The 19,095-nt window shown below is 37.9% G+C and overlaps 1 protein-coding gene across 42 annotated transcripts in view; it reads right to left on the minus strand.

Moving 5' to 3' along the window:
• Positions 1-19,095, minus strand: part of Ptprd (protein tyrosine phosphatase receptor type D) — a 2,001,112-nt gene that overhangs the window by 44,315 nt on the left and 1,937,702 nt on the right. For all 42 annotated transcript variants that reach the window (XM_036177144.1, XM_036177143.1, XM_036177148.1 and 39 more), the window contains one exon: positions 12,664-12,839. In XM_036177144.1, the coding sequence (XP_036033037.1) occupies positions 12,664-12,839 (176 nt within the window). The remainder of the gene's footprint in view (positions 1-12,663; positions 12,840-19,095) is intronic.

The following is a 19,095-nucleotide window of genomic DNA, read 5'->3' on the forward strand; positions in this document are numbered from 1 at the left end:
TTTCTTCTTGAGAATTGCTCTGTGTTAAGACACAGTAGTAAATATGTAGTCTAGTTTAAAGCAAGTTTATAAGATGCTGAGAAGAATATGCATAGTTTATTTTCTGGATAGATTATTCTGTAGCTATCTATTAGGTTTATTTGATTTATGATGTCATTTTTTAACTCTAGAGACTTATAGGTTTAGTTTTTCTTCCCCCAAACTAATGCATCTCTAGATTATACAGGACCTATAAAAATTAAATCAAGATGAAATAAATAAAAAGATCTGTACATCCAATGACAGAGAAGGAGTAATTAAAATTCTCTAACCAAAAAACAAAATAAACAAATAAACAAAAAAATCCCAGTACTACATGCATTGAGTACAGAGGATATATACATTCAGTGCAGAATGCTACCAGACCATCAAAGAACTAATATCAACACTGCTCAAACTATTTCATAAAATAGAATTTAAAAAAGGAACCTTTCCAAATTCCTTTTACAACACAAGTGTTATCCTGATAGTAAACTCAAGCAAAGACCCACACAAAGACTCTCTCTTAGACAAGAAGTTATTTGACATTAATAATTGCTAAAAGACAATCAATTTGCTTCAATGGAGTGACAGATATTTTAGAGTAGGGCTCATGCTCAGGAGTAGTCAGAAGTATATTAGAGTTCATGGTTTTGTTTTTTATCTTGATTTTATGAGAAAGAAATAATATGAAATTGAGAGGGTAGGCAGGTGGGGGAAGACTATGATCAAAATACGTTGTGTATAATTCTCATAAGATACATATGTTTCAGGAAAAGAAGTTTCCTACTGAGTGTGGTGGTAGTGCTATATGCCTTCAATATTAGCACTCAGGTTGCAGAGGCAAATTTTTGTGAGTTTGAGGCATGACTAAATTACAAATAGAGTTTCACGGCAGATAAGGCTAGATAGTGAGACGGTACCTCAATACCCCACAAGCACCATCATAAAATATATAACTGCAGGTTCTAGAAAATACTTAGTAATTTTGTCCAATAAAATGTAAAATTTCCATCTTTGGAAACAAAAAGAAAACACACAAGTGAGTTGGTAGACTATTCTGAGTGTGATAACTCAGACCCAGAAAGACAAACATCACATATATTCTCTCACTTTGGATGTTAGCTTCAAATTTTCAAATATGTATATTTCATTTGGAATACCCATAGAGTTAAGGAAGTCAGTAAGGGGCCATTGGAGTAGGTAAGGGAGTGCTTTAAAAGAAGGGCATAAAAAATGCAGTGGTTTGAAAGGTCGAAGGGGAATAATGGAATATAAATGGTTAACATCGGATAAGGAGGGGAGGGCATGGAAGAGGAGGAAATATTGGGAAGGATAAATAACATTAATGGCCTTTCAAAATCATATGGAAAACTACTACTCTAGAAGCTTCCTAACACACATAGATAAAATTGAACTGCCATTAATGGGGTGATACTGTTCTTACTAAATACTGCAGACTAACAAATGAAATACCGTATTTTGGATCTGTTGCCCAGTGAAGGTTCCATTGACACCCAAACATTATAAGCTACTGTCAATGTTACTGATTATCCACCTTTACTTGTTGGTAAGACCCTATTAGTGAAGGTACCACATACTTGAGTCTTTGAGGAATCAGACTGTTACTCACCTGGAAGTTCCATCCTACTGGTTAGCTTTCATAGTACTAAAAGGTAATATGCATGCTACTAGAGGAGAAAAGTAATCATCAGTTTTATCAAGGTATGAACCCTGGAAGAACTACACCAATGATTGTACTGGTAAAACATGGTCATTGCTGTAATAATAGCATTAGCATCATGGGAGGAACCAATCATTTCTGATTGCATTTAAGTCCTATTCCACAAGATGAAACCCATACTTGGCACCACTATGGGGCCAAGAACCTATTGGTTAGACAGTTCATAGTCCTTGGGGTAGAATGTACTATTATTATTCTGCTAAGTAGACAGTATTAAACCAATTCCTAATGAAATTATAGATTAATGCATAAGAGAAGCTTCTATTTGCAGCAGATGGTGATTAATATAGAGACTCATAACTGGCCAGGGTACAGAGAAAGACAAAAATGCTCAGCCCTAAACTGGAAATTCAAACCCCTGCCCCATCATCCACACCCAAATATCAGGTATTGTCTTGAAAGGGGTGGGTGGAAGGATCCTAACAGCAAGATGCAGAAGATGGCTATAAGAAAACACTGTCTTCTGGTGATAGCAGGGTTACACACACTAATTCATAGTGGTTATGACAACATGTATAAGACCAGTGGAGACTCAAGTCAAACACAGTCTTAGGGAGGTAGGCACAAAGGCCCGCTGCTAGTCAAGGAACTACTGACAATGGAGAACTGCTGGGAGAGGGAGAGTCCATTTTCTCTAAACATATAGCTCATGTTAAGTCAACCAGACACCCCAGAATATATTGTCCTCACAAACTGGACTTGATGGGTTTTAAAAAAAAAAAAAAAAGTCACAAACTATAAGGAAGGGCCGGATCTGAGAGGACCTGGGGGAAGAGTAGGTAAAAATGATCAAAATGTATACAAAACTCTCAAAGAGATAATGAAAATATTTCAATAAAGAAAAAAAGATTTAAGATATAATCTGACCGGGCGGTGGTTGCACATGCCTTTAATCCCAGCACTCGGGAGGCAGAGCCAGGCAGATCTCTGTGAGTTCAAGGCCTGTCTTGTCTACAGAGGGAGATCCAGGAAAGGCACAAAGCTACACAGAGAAACCCTGTCTCGAAAAACAAAAAAAAAAAAAAAAAAAAAAAAAAAAAAAAAAAGATATAATCTGGAAGGGAGAGTGTTTTGAGGAGGGCCATTAATGGTAAGCTGCTTCCTCGAGCAAAAGAATGAGATCTCTGGTGCCAGGTAGAAGCATGACATTCTAAACTTTCTTAAGATTACAATATCATACCACTTTTCCATCACCTTAGTAGTTAATCACATTGACCAGCTCATAACCTAGATACACCTGAAGACATATTGAAGAGATGGGTGGAATAATATTCTCCTTAACGGGTTAAGTACACCTGAGAAGCCTCCCCCTTGATAGCTGATTCCACAGCCTGTTTACATTTATGAGCTCTAATTCAAAAAGTGTAACTTTTCTTTTCTCCTCCTTTCTATTTCTTCTTTGAATACAAACCCAAATCCTAATCATGTTTGCCCTGATTCTCTAGGCACTCTTATTCTTTCTCTAAAGATTCCTGCTGCCGTCTTTTCATGTAGCTGCTCACAGATTTCTCTGTTGCTCAGAATCCACTATCTTCTGCTTTCTTCTCCATCTCCCTCCACTAAGGAGCAGCTGGGACCTACAGCTCGCCTGCCCTGCTGTTTTTCTCTTAAACTCTAATAAAACCATCCTCAAATTTCAAAACAACAAATATCATTTAAATACATTCAAAACAAAACCTGTTGTTAGGCATATGTGGTAGGCCTTGGTACAATCAATGGGTCAGAGAACCCAGCCTTGTAGAAAGACTCTCGTTCTAGGTCACGGTCACTTTTGTACAGCTTGTCTTTGAAGTGGCACACTGTGGTACCCAATAAAGGTAGGAAACTTTATAAACAGCGATGTTGTGGCTGAGATTGGCTTTTTTGTTTGTTTGTTTTGCTTTGTTTTGTTTTTCAAGACAGGGTTTCTCTGTGTAGCTTTGCGCCTTTTCCTGGAACTCACTTGGTAGTCCGGGTTGGCCTCGAACTCACAGAGATCCACCTGGATCTGCCTCCCGAGTGCTGGGATTAAAGGCGTGCGCCACCACCGCCCAGCCTGATATTGCCTTATTTTTAAACTGTCCATCACTTTATGAAAACAAAATCTACTCTTTCAATGTACTAAAGACTTACTAAATTTGGCACATCTGACGTTCGCTGGTAACCAAACAGTTTCTCCCCAGATTTCTGGCATTCCTTCTCTGACACATATTTTTTGTAGGGTACTTTGAGAAGCAAATCTAAGGCAAAAGGTACAGGAGCCAGAGAATGACTTGAAGTAGCCAGGCAGTAATATTTGAGTCACTATAACTTGCTAAAAGTAACTATCAACCCATATTGAGCAATGGTAGTTATAGTAGCTATTAGAATCAGGGTTTTTTATTAGGAGTAGACAGCAAGTAGAGAAGCATTAGATAAAATAAATCAAAGTCACTTTTTACTCTTTTTAAAATCCTCATTCAATAATAGGGCCTGAAATTTAAAAAAAAAGGATCAGATAAGTATCACGGTACATTTTTAGTGGATAGAGAAATTACATTGTGAGCCGTTAACTTTTACAAGTTACAATAACTCTTCTGGTACTACGTTAATTATACCAGATTGGTTAATATTTTTCTCAATGACTCTATTATTTTTCAGCAAATGTCATTCTTTCTATTCAACTACTACATTTTGCCACAGAGTTTCCCAAGTTGCAAAGTTTGTATTCTTCCCATTTTCACTTTATTTTTACTGACCACTCTTCAGTGACGGTTAAGGGGCCATCATAAATAGGAACTGAATGAATTCAAATCAGCAGACTCTAATGCCTCTCACATTCACAATCATAAAGCTAAAAACTACTCTTAGATAATCCAAATTATATGTCATAAAACAGCTTACCAGTTCATGAAACACTCAAAAAATTTCTGAATCATTTGTCAAGTTTTAAAAGTTGTTCTTTTGATATACCTGCTAGCTAATGATGCAGAGGGCTTGCTCTGAACTTTGTCAATGTTTATATTCTTCAATAGACAGTCACCACAGCTCAGGCTCAGGCACTTTGTTATAACCAAAAGATAACTCTGTGACATGTAATACCACTGAGATATTAACATTTCCCACATGAGTTGCTGGGTCCTTGGAGTACTGATCTCATCACTAGTCACTCTCGAGGAGCAAGTGGGTGTCCAAATTGCCCTCTAGTCAATTCTGTTTCTGGTCTGGCCATAGTGTTTGAACCAGCTCCATTCAATTATCACAATTACCTAGCAGTTCCATTAGCTAACTTAGTACTTCTATGCAATACCTTCTGTCGACCAGCCAACAGAGAGGTCATTACAAAGCTGTATATGAACTGCATGTTAAGTGAACATCCATGCTAGAATCATAGTGACAGGAAACAGAAGAAACACAAATATACTGTACCCTAACTACTTGAAAACCGGGAGATTACTTTATAATGCATAAAAAACTAGGAAGTAACCTGACCCAGCCTAGGAATGTTTACACAGCCACTGGAAACTAATTGTTTATCACCTTCTCCAGTGCTGAGTTTTACATGTACTGTCATTTCTAAATAGCTTTCCACTGACTCTGAGCCTGAATTTGTAGGCAAGCATTGTTAGCAGTGAAGACGGCAAGGGAAAAGAAGTGTGGAATTTCGTAAGCTAACCAGTATCCAGGAACTGGTCAGATTCTTTCTCTTTTATCTGACACTGACATGAGAAAACCAAGAGTGTGGAACTTGCTAGATAATGCCCCAGACATCCATTGGACTGCCAACACCAGCATCACACCTTTTGTTGCCAGGGTCCCATTTACACTAACTATCCAGCACTTTCAAAACAACCCCATACATCATGTAGACTCCAGAGGCAATGTTCGTGCTGCTGTTCCCAAAGTTGCTTAAGGAAAAAGCAGTTTCTGTTGCCTTAGATAGGCAGGGTTTGGGCTACGGTTTGAGAAATTAAATGTTCAAGGCCTTTGGCTCTTCTAGTTCTATCTGGAAGAAGACACAGACCTGGCATTTGGAAAGCATTTGCTCTCCATTAAACTCACTGAACCTTGACAACCACAGAAGCCAAGAATTTGTCTGCCACTGGCCATGGCTGGGCTTTCCAAAACCGGGAACAACAATGAAAACAATAACACTGCCATTTATAATCTTCAGTGTGATCCTGTCAGATTTTAACCCTGAAGAACTCCAGGCTCGGAAAATAAGCTCAAGGTTTGTTTTTCAAGAAAGAAGAAAAATTTTGACCAGAGTCTGGTCTTTTGCTGCTTCTTGCTCACAACTACTCTTAAAGACACAAGGCTAAATATGAACATGTCTCCATCTCACCCTGCTTCTGGGGGATGTTTACAAAAGTGACATTCAAGGACGAGAGAAGCAAGTGGTCACTAGGTTAGAACTAGTCCACTGACTAAATACCTAGTTTTGGTATTCTAACCCCTGAAATATTAACTCAGTGATGAGTGAATACTAGTCCGGTCTCCCATGACTTGATAGCATCTGATCTCTCCATTCATTAACATAAGAACCAAAATTTAGGGATAAGGGATTTTCCTCTTTTCTGACCTAAACAGCAACCAAGGTCATGTTATAGAAAACATTTTATCTGAACTAGTCATGGGTGTTATCAATTGACTCTATATGTTACAATGGAAAATATGGATATTTTGAAATACAATAGAATTCATGACTTAGATACTTAGAATTCTAAGACTATATTTTAAAAACTAATTGACAATTAAAATCATGTCTAATTTGTCAGGTGTCAAAACTTCTCTCCCTACCTCAAATATTTATGGCATTGACTCTCACCACAACATCTCTATATAACTCGGTCAGTTCACACGGCAAGCCTTGAAAGACAGTCTCAATAGCAATAGTTTTAACCATCAGCAATGAACCAAGGCTGGCTGCTGAGACCAAGTAAAAGATCGATATCTGCTAAACCTCTCCCCAGATATTTCATCCTCTAACACTCAGAAATCTGCTCAATCATTCTCTAAGCAGGCTTCCGAAGTCCCTGTCTTATCAACCTCAAGATGGTAGATAAAGTAGAAACCAGCCAGCCAAAAGAACACAGATGAAGGAAAAACTTAAAAAGTAGACTATCATCCAGTGAATAAAGGAGTTTCCTGAGCCAGGAATCACCTTGGCCAATGCTGCCTTGGAGACTAATTCTTCAGGGGAGGCTGCCAACTGCGTACTTGGTCACCCACAAATAACACCCTTGCAACGAAAATGCCAGCTGCATATGTTTTACTGTAAGAGTGCTTCACTTTTTCCAAAGATTTTCTTCCCTCCATGTGGTTGCCCAGACCAATCCATGTGCTTATTGCCATATTATGAAACATGGAAACAATTAGAAACCACATTCTAGGGCAGGAAAATGACTTGCTTCAGAATCAATGAACTATGCAGAACTTGAGAGGACTTGGCAATTCCAGTGGAAACTGAAATAAAACTCCCTCACAGTATCTTTTAACACAGTACATTCTACAGTGGTTTTCAAGCGATCTGTGTAGTTCAGGCAGCTATTGTATTTGATTTTTTAAAACCCCAGATTTTTGTCCTGTTTGTTTGTTTCTTGACTTGCCCTAGTGAAACTTATCAGAAACAGTTAACTTATACCTTTATTTTCAGTGTTGGAATGATGGTTAGTTTTAATTGTCCTAGAGTTAACTGGGAAGAAAGTGTCAAGGGGGATTTTCTAGATCAGGCAGGCCTTTGGGTATGTCTGTGAGAGATTATCCTGATTATACTATTTGAGGCAGGAAGATCCACACCATTCCTTAGAGAGGCAGGCCATCCTGAACTGTGGAAGAATAGAAAAATGACGTAAGTGAATATGTGCATTTTTTTTTCAGCTCTTGACTCTGGGCATAGTGTGCTTCAAACCTGACTTTTGGGTAATGATGGACTACCACCTGGAATTGTGAGCTAAAATAAACAGTCTTCACTAAGTTTCTTTAGGAAATGAAGTTAAGATAACTATATACACAAACAAAATACATATCTTCCTGGAAGTACAGAATTCTTTCAAGGCCACAATTAACTGAGAGTGAAGAGAGCCAATACACATGAAAAATCAAAGAACTTGATTTCTCAACTTGAACAACTTGAACCCCAGAGAGCATCACTCTCCTGTAAGGGCTGCTTTGACTGCTCAAATGCTAAGAACTGTCAATTTCTTAGCTAAAGGCCAAGGATACTTCTAGCAAAAACAATTGAGCATAGCTTGTCTCAGAAGCAGGTCCTGACTCTGAAGGTCACAGTACTATTGGTAAACCACAGGCTCCAGTGAAGGTGAACCAGACAGAGACAAAACAGAAAGCTAGAAAACAGATCAGTTCCAGGAAGAAAATATTATCCAGAGGGAATCCAAACTGAAACAAACAGAAATGTGGTGCATATTATCTTTAGTGACAACTACCACTACATGCAACCCATGCCTGTATGACTCATGGTTTTCATACTGCATTATCTTGCAAAGAAAGCAACAGGCAGATGAGAATGTCCTCTGCCAATCTGTTTGCAAGAAAATTAATGAATTCATTTTGTTAAGATCTGAATTCTGGAGAGCATGTCTAGAGAGGAAGCCAGTACAAAAAGGAAGTAGTTGTCTATACTCCATCTCCAGTTGAGGACAACTCAGAGATGAGCCACTAGCTAAAATAAATAGAGATTAACAAGTGGAGTGGTTCTATGAGGTTGTTCAGGCTTCACTCTTAACCACAGAGAAACAAATTAATTTCATTTGACAAAAAACCATGGTATTTAGAAGCCAGCTTTGAAGTGACAATAGGAAAGGAAGCTAGACTAAACTAGAGCTGAGGCAAGTCAATTGTACTTCATCCTGCAACTGTTTTCTATAGCAAAGACAATAGGTACACTATTGGATCCTTTCATGCAATTCAAATGAAAAAGACTTCGAGGGGCCTAGTGATGTGCTAGCTTCCGTGTACTTATTAGGAAAGACTAGAGTTGAGATGTAGGCCAAGATATTTGATGACTTTAAATTGCCATGCTTCTGATGACACCTTCCCCTTTGATGGTGGTGTCCCCATGTGTAATGGAATGTCTTACCCTTCTTTTTAATTCCTGGCGCGTTATCGTGTCTTTCACAAAGTATTAATGAGGCAGGAGAGAAGCATGGGGGAAAATAATGAAGACATGGGAAGAGAGAACACACTCTTACTCTTGAATCAGGTTGAGGTCTGTCATCTGCTGACCATCAAGAATCTCAGAATACTGTGAAGGTTGTCAATATTGAAATAATATTTCTTTTAGATACAGATATTTGGAATTAGAATGGTAAATAGCAGTGAACCTGCCCAAGGGCTAACTGAGCCTATGCGACCCTTCTTCACAACTGTAAAGATGTAATTTTCTAGGAATCTCACCAGAAACCCCCATTTGAAGTAAAAGATAGATCTTAATTTCTTGCACAGTCCTTAAGGTCCATGGTTTTACCTTACCAGATCAATCCCATCTGAGACACTGCTGGAACTATCCTATAATCTCAGTTACCAGAAAGCAGGGGGAAGATTTGATCAACAATTTGAGATGTAAGCTTAAAGCTACCAAAATGGTATATGTGGCCACTCAATGGCTACTGGCCTTTGAAAAGCTCATACCCATACTTGAGAATTTCTTACCTATCCCGGAGCATCTTTCTATAAAACCATTATTAAATCTGTTAAATTTGTCCTTTAATAAACTACAACTGTACTTCACACTGGCTCATCCTGAAATTGTCTTCTGTGGTGGAGTAAGAAACTTAGTTGCAGGAGTGAGGCCCCTAAAGCACAAGTGAACTCAAGCTGCTGATGACAGTTCTGAATGGTGTTTCCTGCTGCACCACAACTGACATTATGATGCCCAACCATGTACAACCCCCACCTGACATACACACACACATGTGCACGTACTTTTTCAAATGAAATGGGTTGAATATCACTGAAATCCTGAGCCTTCATCTAATAACAACATTTTAATGATCAGTCTAGAACCAAGCTAGCTCAATATTTGCTTTGAGGTTGGGAATATTTGCTGTTGGGAATAAAATAATTCTCTTGAGTTCTCAGGTCAAACACAGAACCTACAATGTTCCTAAAGTATGGAGCTATACATTCCTATAACAACTAACCACTATTTATAATATTATTTTTATAGTGAAATTCAATGCACATTCTTGTTTGAAAGGCCAGATATCCAATCCGTTTTCTTCCTATTGCTGTAAATGGGAAAACAACAGGGCAGGGAAAGGTGAAGTAGGAAGATATGAGGAGGAAGACTGAAAACAGATGAGATCACCTGAGACACCGGCCCTCTGTTCAATCTGCCTGGTGATTTGGTCCTTCTTCCAAAATGTACTGGAAGGATGAAGAGGGCTCTGGATGTTGGGGGGTCAGAACTCATCTGTCTTGTTAGATTGATGATGACTGAGAATGCCCAACTGCCTACTGGTTAATGCAGGTCATCACAAGCTTAGGTACATGCTGAATAACCACAGAATAAAAATCACAGGACAGCAATTTAATTGACCTCCTTAGGCCATTTAATAAAGCAGACCGCCAAACTTGCAAGAGCAAAGAGTAATTAATGAAGGGAGCAAACAAAGGTTCATTTAGTAACTTCCAAATAAGTTCTTCTGTCTGAAGGGGGAAGAAAGGTAGCCTGCAACAAAAAGATAAACTGCAGGCATTTAAGTCACAATGCCTTTTGCCAGGAACTGCTCATTACCATCAGATGTCGCAGTGGCAGTGGGGCCAGTGAGAACTAACTTTATTATTAGAAGCAATTAGGAGGAAAAAGGGGCAGAATTTCATTTGGTTATTTCAAAACAAGTTTCTGTCTGTGCATAGTGTAATGAAGGCCTGCAGGGTCAAGATAAAATGTGTGTTTTACTGAAAACAGCTTTTGCAAATGACTGCTTGTTAGTAGCTGGTATCTCTAGGCAGAGCAAACCTGGTATGGGAGATTGACATGCATGCTGCAGGAGAATAGTTCAGCTGTGTCAGCTTCACAGGCATGTTGTAGGTAGTATGGCCTGAGGAGGAAGGATGGGTACGATAGGGCTAGAATGCTGGTCTTCAATTTCTCTCTCTGACTTTGCTTTCCAAATGAATTTCACTGATTTTCTGGACCTTGGTTTATTCACAGAAAAAGCAAAGTTCATAAAAGCAATCATTTTAAAAATGGTTTTTAATGGAATATTAGTATACTTAATGAATTAGATATGGTTGTAATTATTAACATATATATCTAAGGATCATTTGGGTTGGGGCTACATAGCATTTTGAGTACATGTATAAGCTTACTGGGTTTTGCCTAAAAGTATAAAACAAATACTGTTTTCAAAGCCATAGACATTTCTATATCAGTTTATATGGAATTAGGCATTTTCAAAGATCTCACTGTTTTTTAGGTTTGCTAAAGCAGCCACATACTACACAACCTGACTTCCCATGTCTAAGATGGCATTGTGGATTTCTAGATTTTCCTATATAAGGTTTTACCTTACAAATTATCTGGGCAACCTTAAACTCTCATTTCATCTGTACAGTTAGGCTAAGGAACATGGCCATATAGTAAACTTGGAAGAACATAAAGCATCTCATTTGTCTCTTACATAGGAAACTGGGTTTTGTCTTTTGAGTACGCTTGAAGGAAGAAAAAGGGACTTTTACTCAAAGTCAGCATGGATATCCCCGATGTTTTAGTGACAGTATTCAGAGACCTATTTGTTAAATTCCCAAGGTTAAAACTTGATTTTCATCAGCCACATATGGAAGTTGCTGATTCATTAGGGAATGTGGCATACTGCCTATGTGCTATGTTTTAGATTTCCAAACTATCGGTACTTAACTAATGTGCTGTGGACTGTAATATTGAACCCATATGATGACTGAAACTTTCTTCATAGACCTTAACAAGCAGTGACTTGTTATTAAAATCTATTCAGTTTGGAAAAGTCTAAATTAGTAAATGGACTCCACACATTTCTGTGTTTTCTCAGCCATGTTTTAAACTGAATCATTCTCTGCCTACCCTGAGTAGGCAATTTGAATAATTTAAGTATGACCCTCTTTCGGGGAATTTTAGAACTTATATGCAGACTATGAGAAAGGAAAAGCTGAAAATGTGGGAAGGGCATATGGGTTAAAGTCTCTATGGGCTCTGGTTCATAGCTAATATTCATTTTTTCTAACCAAAGTGGTTACATCCTTAGATATCACTTTCATTTTCTCTGTACCACTATGACTATCCTGACATGTGAGAGTTTTTTTTTTAAAGAAAGACTTAAAAGTTGTTTTTTTTTTTTTTTTTTTTTTTAGGGTAGGATCAACTTATGCAGCCCCAGCTGGCACTGGTATCAAACTCTGCACGATGCATCAGTCTCCCAGGTGTTGTGATAAAGGGCATGGGACAGCATAACCAGTCTTCCCCCAAAGAGTTTGAAAATCCTTGAACTCTTTGATGAAGCTCTTCTAAATTCAGTGTCCTGAGTTTCATCTAGGTAATCCTCACTGGTGAGCATCTCTATTGGAGTGGTGGATTTGGGAGTGGTGGAGATATTGCCTTGATCTTTCATATTGTCTGTATTTATGGACAAGTTCGGGGCATTTACAATTCTTTTCTAAGTTCTGTGTCTGACAATGACAGAATAAGTTGGGGCAGAAGATAATACTTGTGGGCTGGGTTGTGCCTGGTGAAGGATATGTAAAATTGTGCAGGGTGGAGAGGATGGACAGAAGAGTTTTGAAATATAGTTTAATCAGAGTTTTTGACATCCATTTTCAATGAGTGGTTGTCAAAAGTGCTACCTTAGAGGGAAAGTAGCTCCTGAGTAGCTCTTGAATAGAATGCAATACACAGCACATAGACTGTGAAGGGGGATTCTGCAGAAGTAGACACTCATCCTTACCCTTGACCTTTCTTCAAGCTTTGTCATCATGACAACTGTGGCACTCCGTTGCTCCCATATCATTCTCCAAAAGTCCCCGAATGTTTCGGGAAGAGATCCTTGTGTTGCAATATAGGCATTTTGTTTCCTATATCCATCTATGTAGTTGGCATTCACATAGTCACTTCCAGGGATACCTGTAAAACAAGGAGTACTAGTCAACTGGGTGGCAAAACTCAGGAGGAAACAGTGTGGGGCTTGAGTTTAACAGTGATGCTATTATTATTATTATTATTATTATTATTATTATTATTCCATATCCTGTATTATTATTCCATATCCTGCTGTAGGAATTCCAATACACCTCAGTGTGGGTTTTAAGCCAGTTTAAGAATATTTAGTGCCAGGACATCATGTTAAACTATGCACCTTTTAGGATATTGTGTTGTTATTATATGACCAAATCATCAAATAAAGTAAAAAAAACAAAACAAAACAAAACAAAACCAACAAAACCCAGATGGCCTTAGAACTCAGTTTTGTTCTCACATGTTCTCTGCCTGCCCACTTGTACTAGCAATAAATACTTCGAAAAGATCATCAAAGATTAAATCTGGTCACATACTTTTCTTCTCATTTCACCCCATTTCCAGACTTAAAAAAAAAACTAAATAAATAATGCCTGATTCTGGAGGTACAATATAATGTGGAATATCATAATAATAAATAATCAGTAGAGTATACATTATATAAATTCATTCAGTTATCCCAAGGATAGTAACAACTAATTCCTGTCTTGATTATCTTTTCAAAAAAAGAAGAAAAGAAACACCAAGTTGCCCAGATTGGTGAAGGAAGTCAAGTTAAAAAAGAGGCTGTATCTACTATTCCTGTGTCTGAACTTCCAGGAAGTACTATTTCTCATTTAAGACTCAGAGGGCTATAGCACATGAACCAGTCCTTGGATTGCAACAACTTCCTGAAGACTATATCATCTCCACTGTTGTCTTTTCACAACCACCATAGCAACAAGGTTAAAAAATAACTGCAAATATTGTCATTTCTGCAAACCCAATACTGACTTTCCCTTACAATTAAATCTAAACACTTATCTACAAAGCTGTACACTTTTCTAATCTCATCTCACTCTGCTCACCTCTTAATCTCTAGGCACTGGCCTTCCCCCAGTGATATAAAATGTTATCTTCCACCTATATCCTAGAAAACACTCTGTCTCCTTCTCATACGTAGCCTCTACCTATACCTGTCTTAGTTGCCAGGATTCGGGGCACATTTGATATTTCTTTATACTACTACTTATGACATGTAATACGCTGAGTTTTTGCTGTACTTGTTTATTGCAGGTTTAACCACAATTTCATATCCTTCTTATTTGCCTTTGGTAATTGTTCTGCTTAAAAGAAAGAAAAAATTTGACCAGTTCCAATACTAGTTAAAGAGCAGAGATGTTCTTTAGTGTGATTTTTCTGATTTAAAGTCTAATTTTCTGTTCTTATAATAACTTAGAAGAGAGATTAATCGCTTTATGTTTCCTCCAAGGGCAGTGACAGAAGTGACCAGGAGAACCAATGTTACTCTATAGAAAAGGAATACCTGCTATAGAGACAAAGGAAAAAGATTGGGAGTTAAGGGTAAGAGCTACCTGGGAGTATCTGAGGGGGCTTAATTTACTGTGTGGAGACATAGCTTCAATTCTGAAAGAAAATAACTACAGACACAGGAATTGTGTCTCTGCTGCAATGGCACATTTTCAAATAATCAGAATGAAAAGGGTAGTAGGTTTCCTAGAGAGATAAAGAGTTCCCTGTCCCTGGAGAGAAAGAAATGCTGTACAGGAACATCAGTGTGCTGTGGAAGGAAACACTAGAACATATGCATGGTCCCTTCTGGTCCTGGGGAATATATGCCCTGGTGTTACAGGAAAATATTTTTTCTTTATATTGGAACATGTGCTCCCAAGCTAAAAATGTTATATATCCCTGATTGCCAGTTGCAATTACTTTGACTGCTTTTCTGATTCTAGCTGTATGAATGATCCTCCTGAGAAGAATAATGAAACTCAGATGGAAGTCACCTCACCCTGAGATGAACACATGGATATAGGATACTATCACCATTGGGTGGAAAGTATTTTGAGCAGAAACTGAAACACACAGTTGGTCAGAATATTATTCATCAATTTTAGCTACTCAAGAAACAGTTTGAGTTCTGGCAGCTCATGACTGATAAAGATCCTGATCCTCCTCCAATGCCAAACTCCCTGTAGACACAAAGGATAGCCTAAATACAACCCTCAGAATACAGAGACCCCAGATCCTCCCCCAATACCAAACTCCCATAGATTCAAAGGATAGATGAACTACAACCCCCAGATTACAGCTACATGTAAGGGCACAAATTTAGACTGCCATTATGAAATGAATTAACATTTAAAAAACATAAATAATAAAATTTGGGGGAAACGGATTATTAATGAATAATGACTGCATTTCCAAGAGATAAAAATAAAACATTTCTGCCTGAAGATTATCAGGTGGTTGAGATCAATACTAACTGCTTTATAAATCTATATCTTGATATTTTGAAAGAAAGAAAACTGAAAATAAAATAATGCAATATTGGTGAATGCTGGTTATCAGGCTACCAGGTCTATCCTGAAAATAATGCCGAGGTTCTTCTTCAATTTTGACATTATCAGTGAGGGCATGATTTCCAGAATGCACACCTATTTCTATCCTGATCCTGTACCTACACTAGCAGCCCTACAGTATGGAGATGCAAGGGATGCTGTCCCAGGAGAGCTGGTGTCTAGCAAGTCTTATATGCAATACCCTTTCATGAGCTGTGCATAGGATGAGGAAAGACTGCAAGAAGAGTAATGTCTTGTCCTTCTGAAAATACTAACCCCAGCACAGAAACTACATTTAACATCAGGCAGTTTCAAGCACTCTGACACCAGTTTTTAGTATGACACATTCAGGAATGTTTTCCAATGAATCCTGGGAAAATATACACTCTACTGGCTTTTTGAATTTTGGGTATCATGAAACACCTTCTCAGAAACTCAGTAGGTGTCTGCTGTGAGGCTAGGACTGTGAAATTCATTCACATTGAGTGGTGATCTTATGCAAGGAATACATATTAGTTTATTTAATCTTTAATATTTTATTCAGAAAATAGTCTGCATATACTAGAGTAACACTCATCACAGTACACTTCAAAGCCAAGTGTGTGAGAATAAAATAAATTGTTCTGGGAGCTCTGGGGATAGAAATCTAACTTCAAATGAATTATGACAAATTAGATTGCATCATTGGTTACCTACTTGGAGTCAGGAAGACCTTCTGAAATTGTTTAAAACTAGTGCTTGGCTTGGGTGATTGCTTTCTATTTTTTTATGGGATATGAAGGAGTCATTAAAATGACAAGAACGTAACCCAGAGTTCCTTGCCTTGTGCTAGTCTCTGGCAAAATTCTTAGGACAGATTGGTCCTGCTATAGTAACTTTGTCTAGTAACAAGCTATTTTATTTTTTTGAGATGAGATCTCACTAGGTAGCCCTGGCTGCCTTGAACTCACAGAGATCCACCTGCTTCTGCGGGGACTGAAGGTATGCTTCCCTGCTACAATTGGCTCTTTTTAATTACTGTTCATGAATAGGTTAGATCAATGACTTGTATTTTCACCCCCTGTGGCTTTAGTCCATTCTGTAAAATAAGTACAATTTTAGAACTTATTTTCTATTGATCCATGTATGTTCTCTAATAAGCAATAATTATGTAAACAGTTTCAGTTCCAAAATGACTATATCACTCTGGTCATCTGAGTGAAAAACCTAAGTCTAGATCCCAGCTGTAAAGTATGTCCACATAGTTCAATCCTGTGTTAAACTGGATCTCATCAATCTATGGATTTCTTCTAGTGGCACACTGTTTACTTATGCATGCTCAGGATGAAGCCTGTTTGCTTTGAGTCCACTACACCTAGAGCTGTATGCTGAAGCCTTTAAAATAATAATGTAGGGCTGAAGAGATAGCTCAGTGATTCGGATAAGAGCTGGCTACTCTTCCAGAAGACCTGATTCAATAACCAGTACCAGATGGCAACTCAATAATAACTGTAACACCTGTTTTAGGGAATCTGACACCTTCCCTATTGTACCCTCTGCGGGCACCACACACATATGTGGTACACAGACTAACATACAAGCACAACACCAATATACATAAAATTTAATAGTAAAAGAAATAAAGTAAGGAAGTATATGTTTAATAGAGTCACATTACTGTGTTCTTCAGGAGCAGCATGTTATAACAAGTACCTCTTCAAGCAGAATGAGGCAATTTTTAGGTTATGATTTTATTTGTTGGTATTTTCTAGTTACAGATCAAGGTAGAAATAATAAACTTCAGTATAAACTCTGGACCCACACTACTACCACCTCCTTTGTTCTGAGACAAGATCTTACTGTGTACCAATGGCTAGTCTGGAACTTGCTACATAGACCATGCTGGCCAGAACTCATAGAAATCTGCCTGTCTCTGCTTCCCCTATAGTGCTAGGACTAAAGGCATGTGCCTTAACACACAAACTTCCATTTTCTTTCTTTCTTTCTTTCTTTCTTTCTTTCTTTCTTTCTTTCTTTCTTTCTCTCTCTTTCTCTCTCTTTCCTCTCTCTCTCTCTCTCTCTCTCTCTCTCTCTCTCTCTCTCTTTCTTTCTTTCTTTTTTAGACAGGGTTTCTTTGTGTTGTTTTGGTGCCTGTCCTGGATCTTGCTCTGTAGACTGGCTCTGTCTCCCAAATGCTGGGATTAGATGTGTGGGCCACCACCACACAGCCCGCCAACTTCCATTTTCTTAAAGGTCTGCAAAGCTTTGGATAATTAGCTGTGAGTTCAAATCTAAGAACAATAGCCCCTCTGTTAACCTAAAAATAAGATTAAAAGGACAGTGCTTCATAACATTGTTTCTGTATGTGTTTGAATATTAACATAACAAGAAAGAATCTTAAGAAAGGAGCTATGTGGTTTGAAGAATATTGAGCCAAGCAATGACTTAGAAATGATTTACAACCTTGAAAGTATATTGCAATGCCAAGGAATATTTCACTTGAGCTATTTTGTCATGGAAGGGTTAAAGTAAAATCTTTCCTCCCTACTAATTTGAGCAGGACTAATAATTAGGCTACAGGCTCAGATAACAACAAAGCCCATTCAATTGCTGTGGATTATAATTTTTTGATCAGAAGATAATTTGACTTGAAAAGATTTATCCATGTTTAAAGTGTGTTTGTAATTATGAATGGTCAGTAATAGCCTTTCTGCATTGATGTTGTACGAGAAAACAGTACATGGATTATTTTATTAATACAGAATTAAGTCACACTTTTGTATCATATCATGAAGTATCTTTAATTTAGAATCTTGGGACAACACTAAGCACTTGCTAAGAAATTAGGGAACTTGATTAGGAACCATTCCCCAAATATTCACCTTGTCTAGACTCTTAGACGCTTATCTGCTAAACAAAGGTGTGTTGGACAAACTGATTTCCACAGGTCATTCTGAGCTCTAAAATATGACATCTCTATGGTATCTTTAACTTTCTTGAATTCATTCATTTCCACAAAGTCATTCTGAGATAAACAGAATCACTTAGTCCCTAGATTTTGGAGTGGTACACTCTAATGCTCTTGCAAGCTGATGCCCACTGCTTCTGCCTCTAGCCTGCTGAAATCAGACTTATTTGGTGGGACTGATACTGCAAAGCTCAACTGGAAGACACTAAGGCAAAAAAAAACAATGTAAAGAGAAATAATGCTGGTTCTCCTCTAATGGAGCAGAGAAGATTGAGCAGACATGGAAGGGAGGTAGTGTGTCTCCTGCCTAAGGTAGACAAACTGTTCCTGGCAGAGGTGGAGAGGAAGCAGTGTGGTTAGAAGAGCTCTCAATGTTCCACCTCATAGAGTAACCTACAATGTGGAACGCTCAGTCCTTCACGTTCTATAAATCTTTAATAAGTAAAGTTCGTGAGAAAACAAACAGTACTTCAGTGAACGTGTTCATTCCATTTTTTTAAGACAGAAGAATGCAGAAACTAATGCCATATAATGTACACCTATTATCCAAAAAACAAAAAACAAAAAACAAACAAACAAAAAAACCCAAAAAAACAAAAACCATTTCCCTTCTTCCCTCCAATACATACAAAACCAAAATCCCCAAACACTGAATTGGTGGTTAAGTCCTAGACTGAAATTTCTATAAGACATAAAACACAGCTGACACCATTAACACCTGAAATATAACAACAAACACTAAGTTACAAATACACTGATTTAATTTTCTTGGATCAAGTGTTCTCTCCTTTCCCCTGAGCCATGACACTACTCCTAGCTACATCAGAACTGCTAAAATGAAGGATTTTCCTTGCAG

The sequence above is a fragment of the Onychomys torridus genome, chromosome 2 (assembly GCF_903995425.1).
Source record: "Onychomys torridus chromosome 2, mOncTor1.1, whole genome shotgun sequence".
In the NCBI taxonomy this organism is placed as follows: domain Eukaryota; kingdom Metazoa; phylum Chordata; class Mammalia; order Rodentia; family Cricetidae; genus Onychomys; species Onychomys torridus.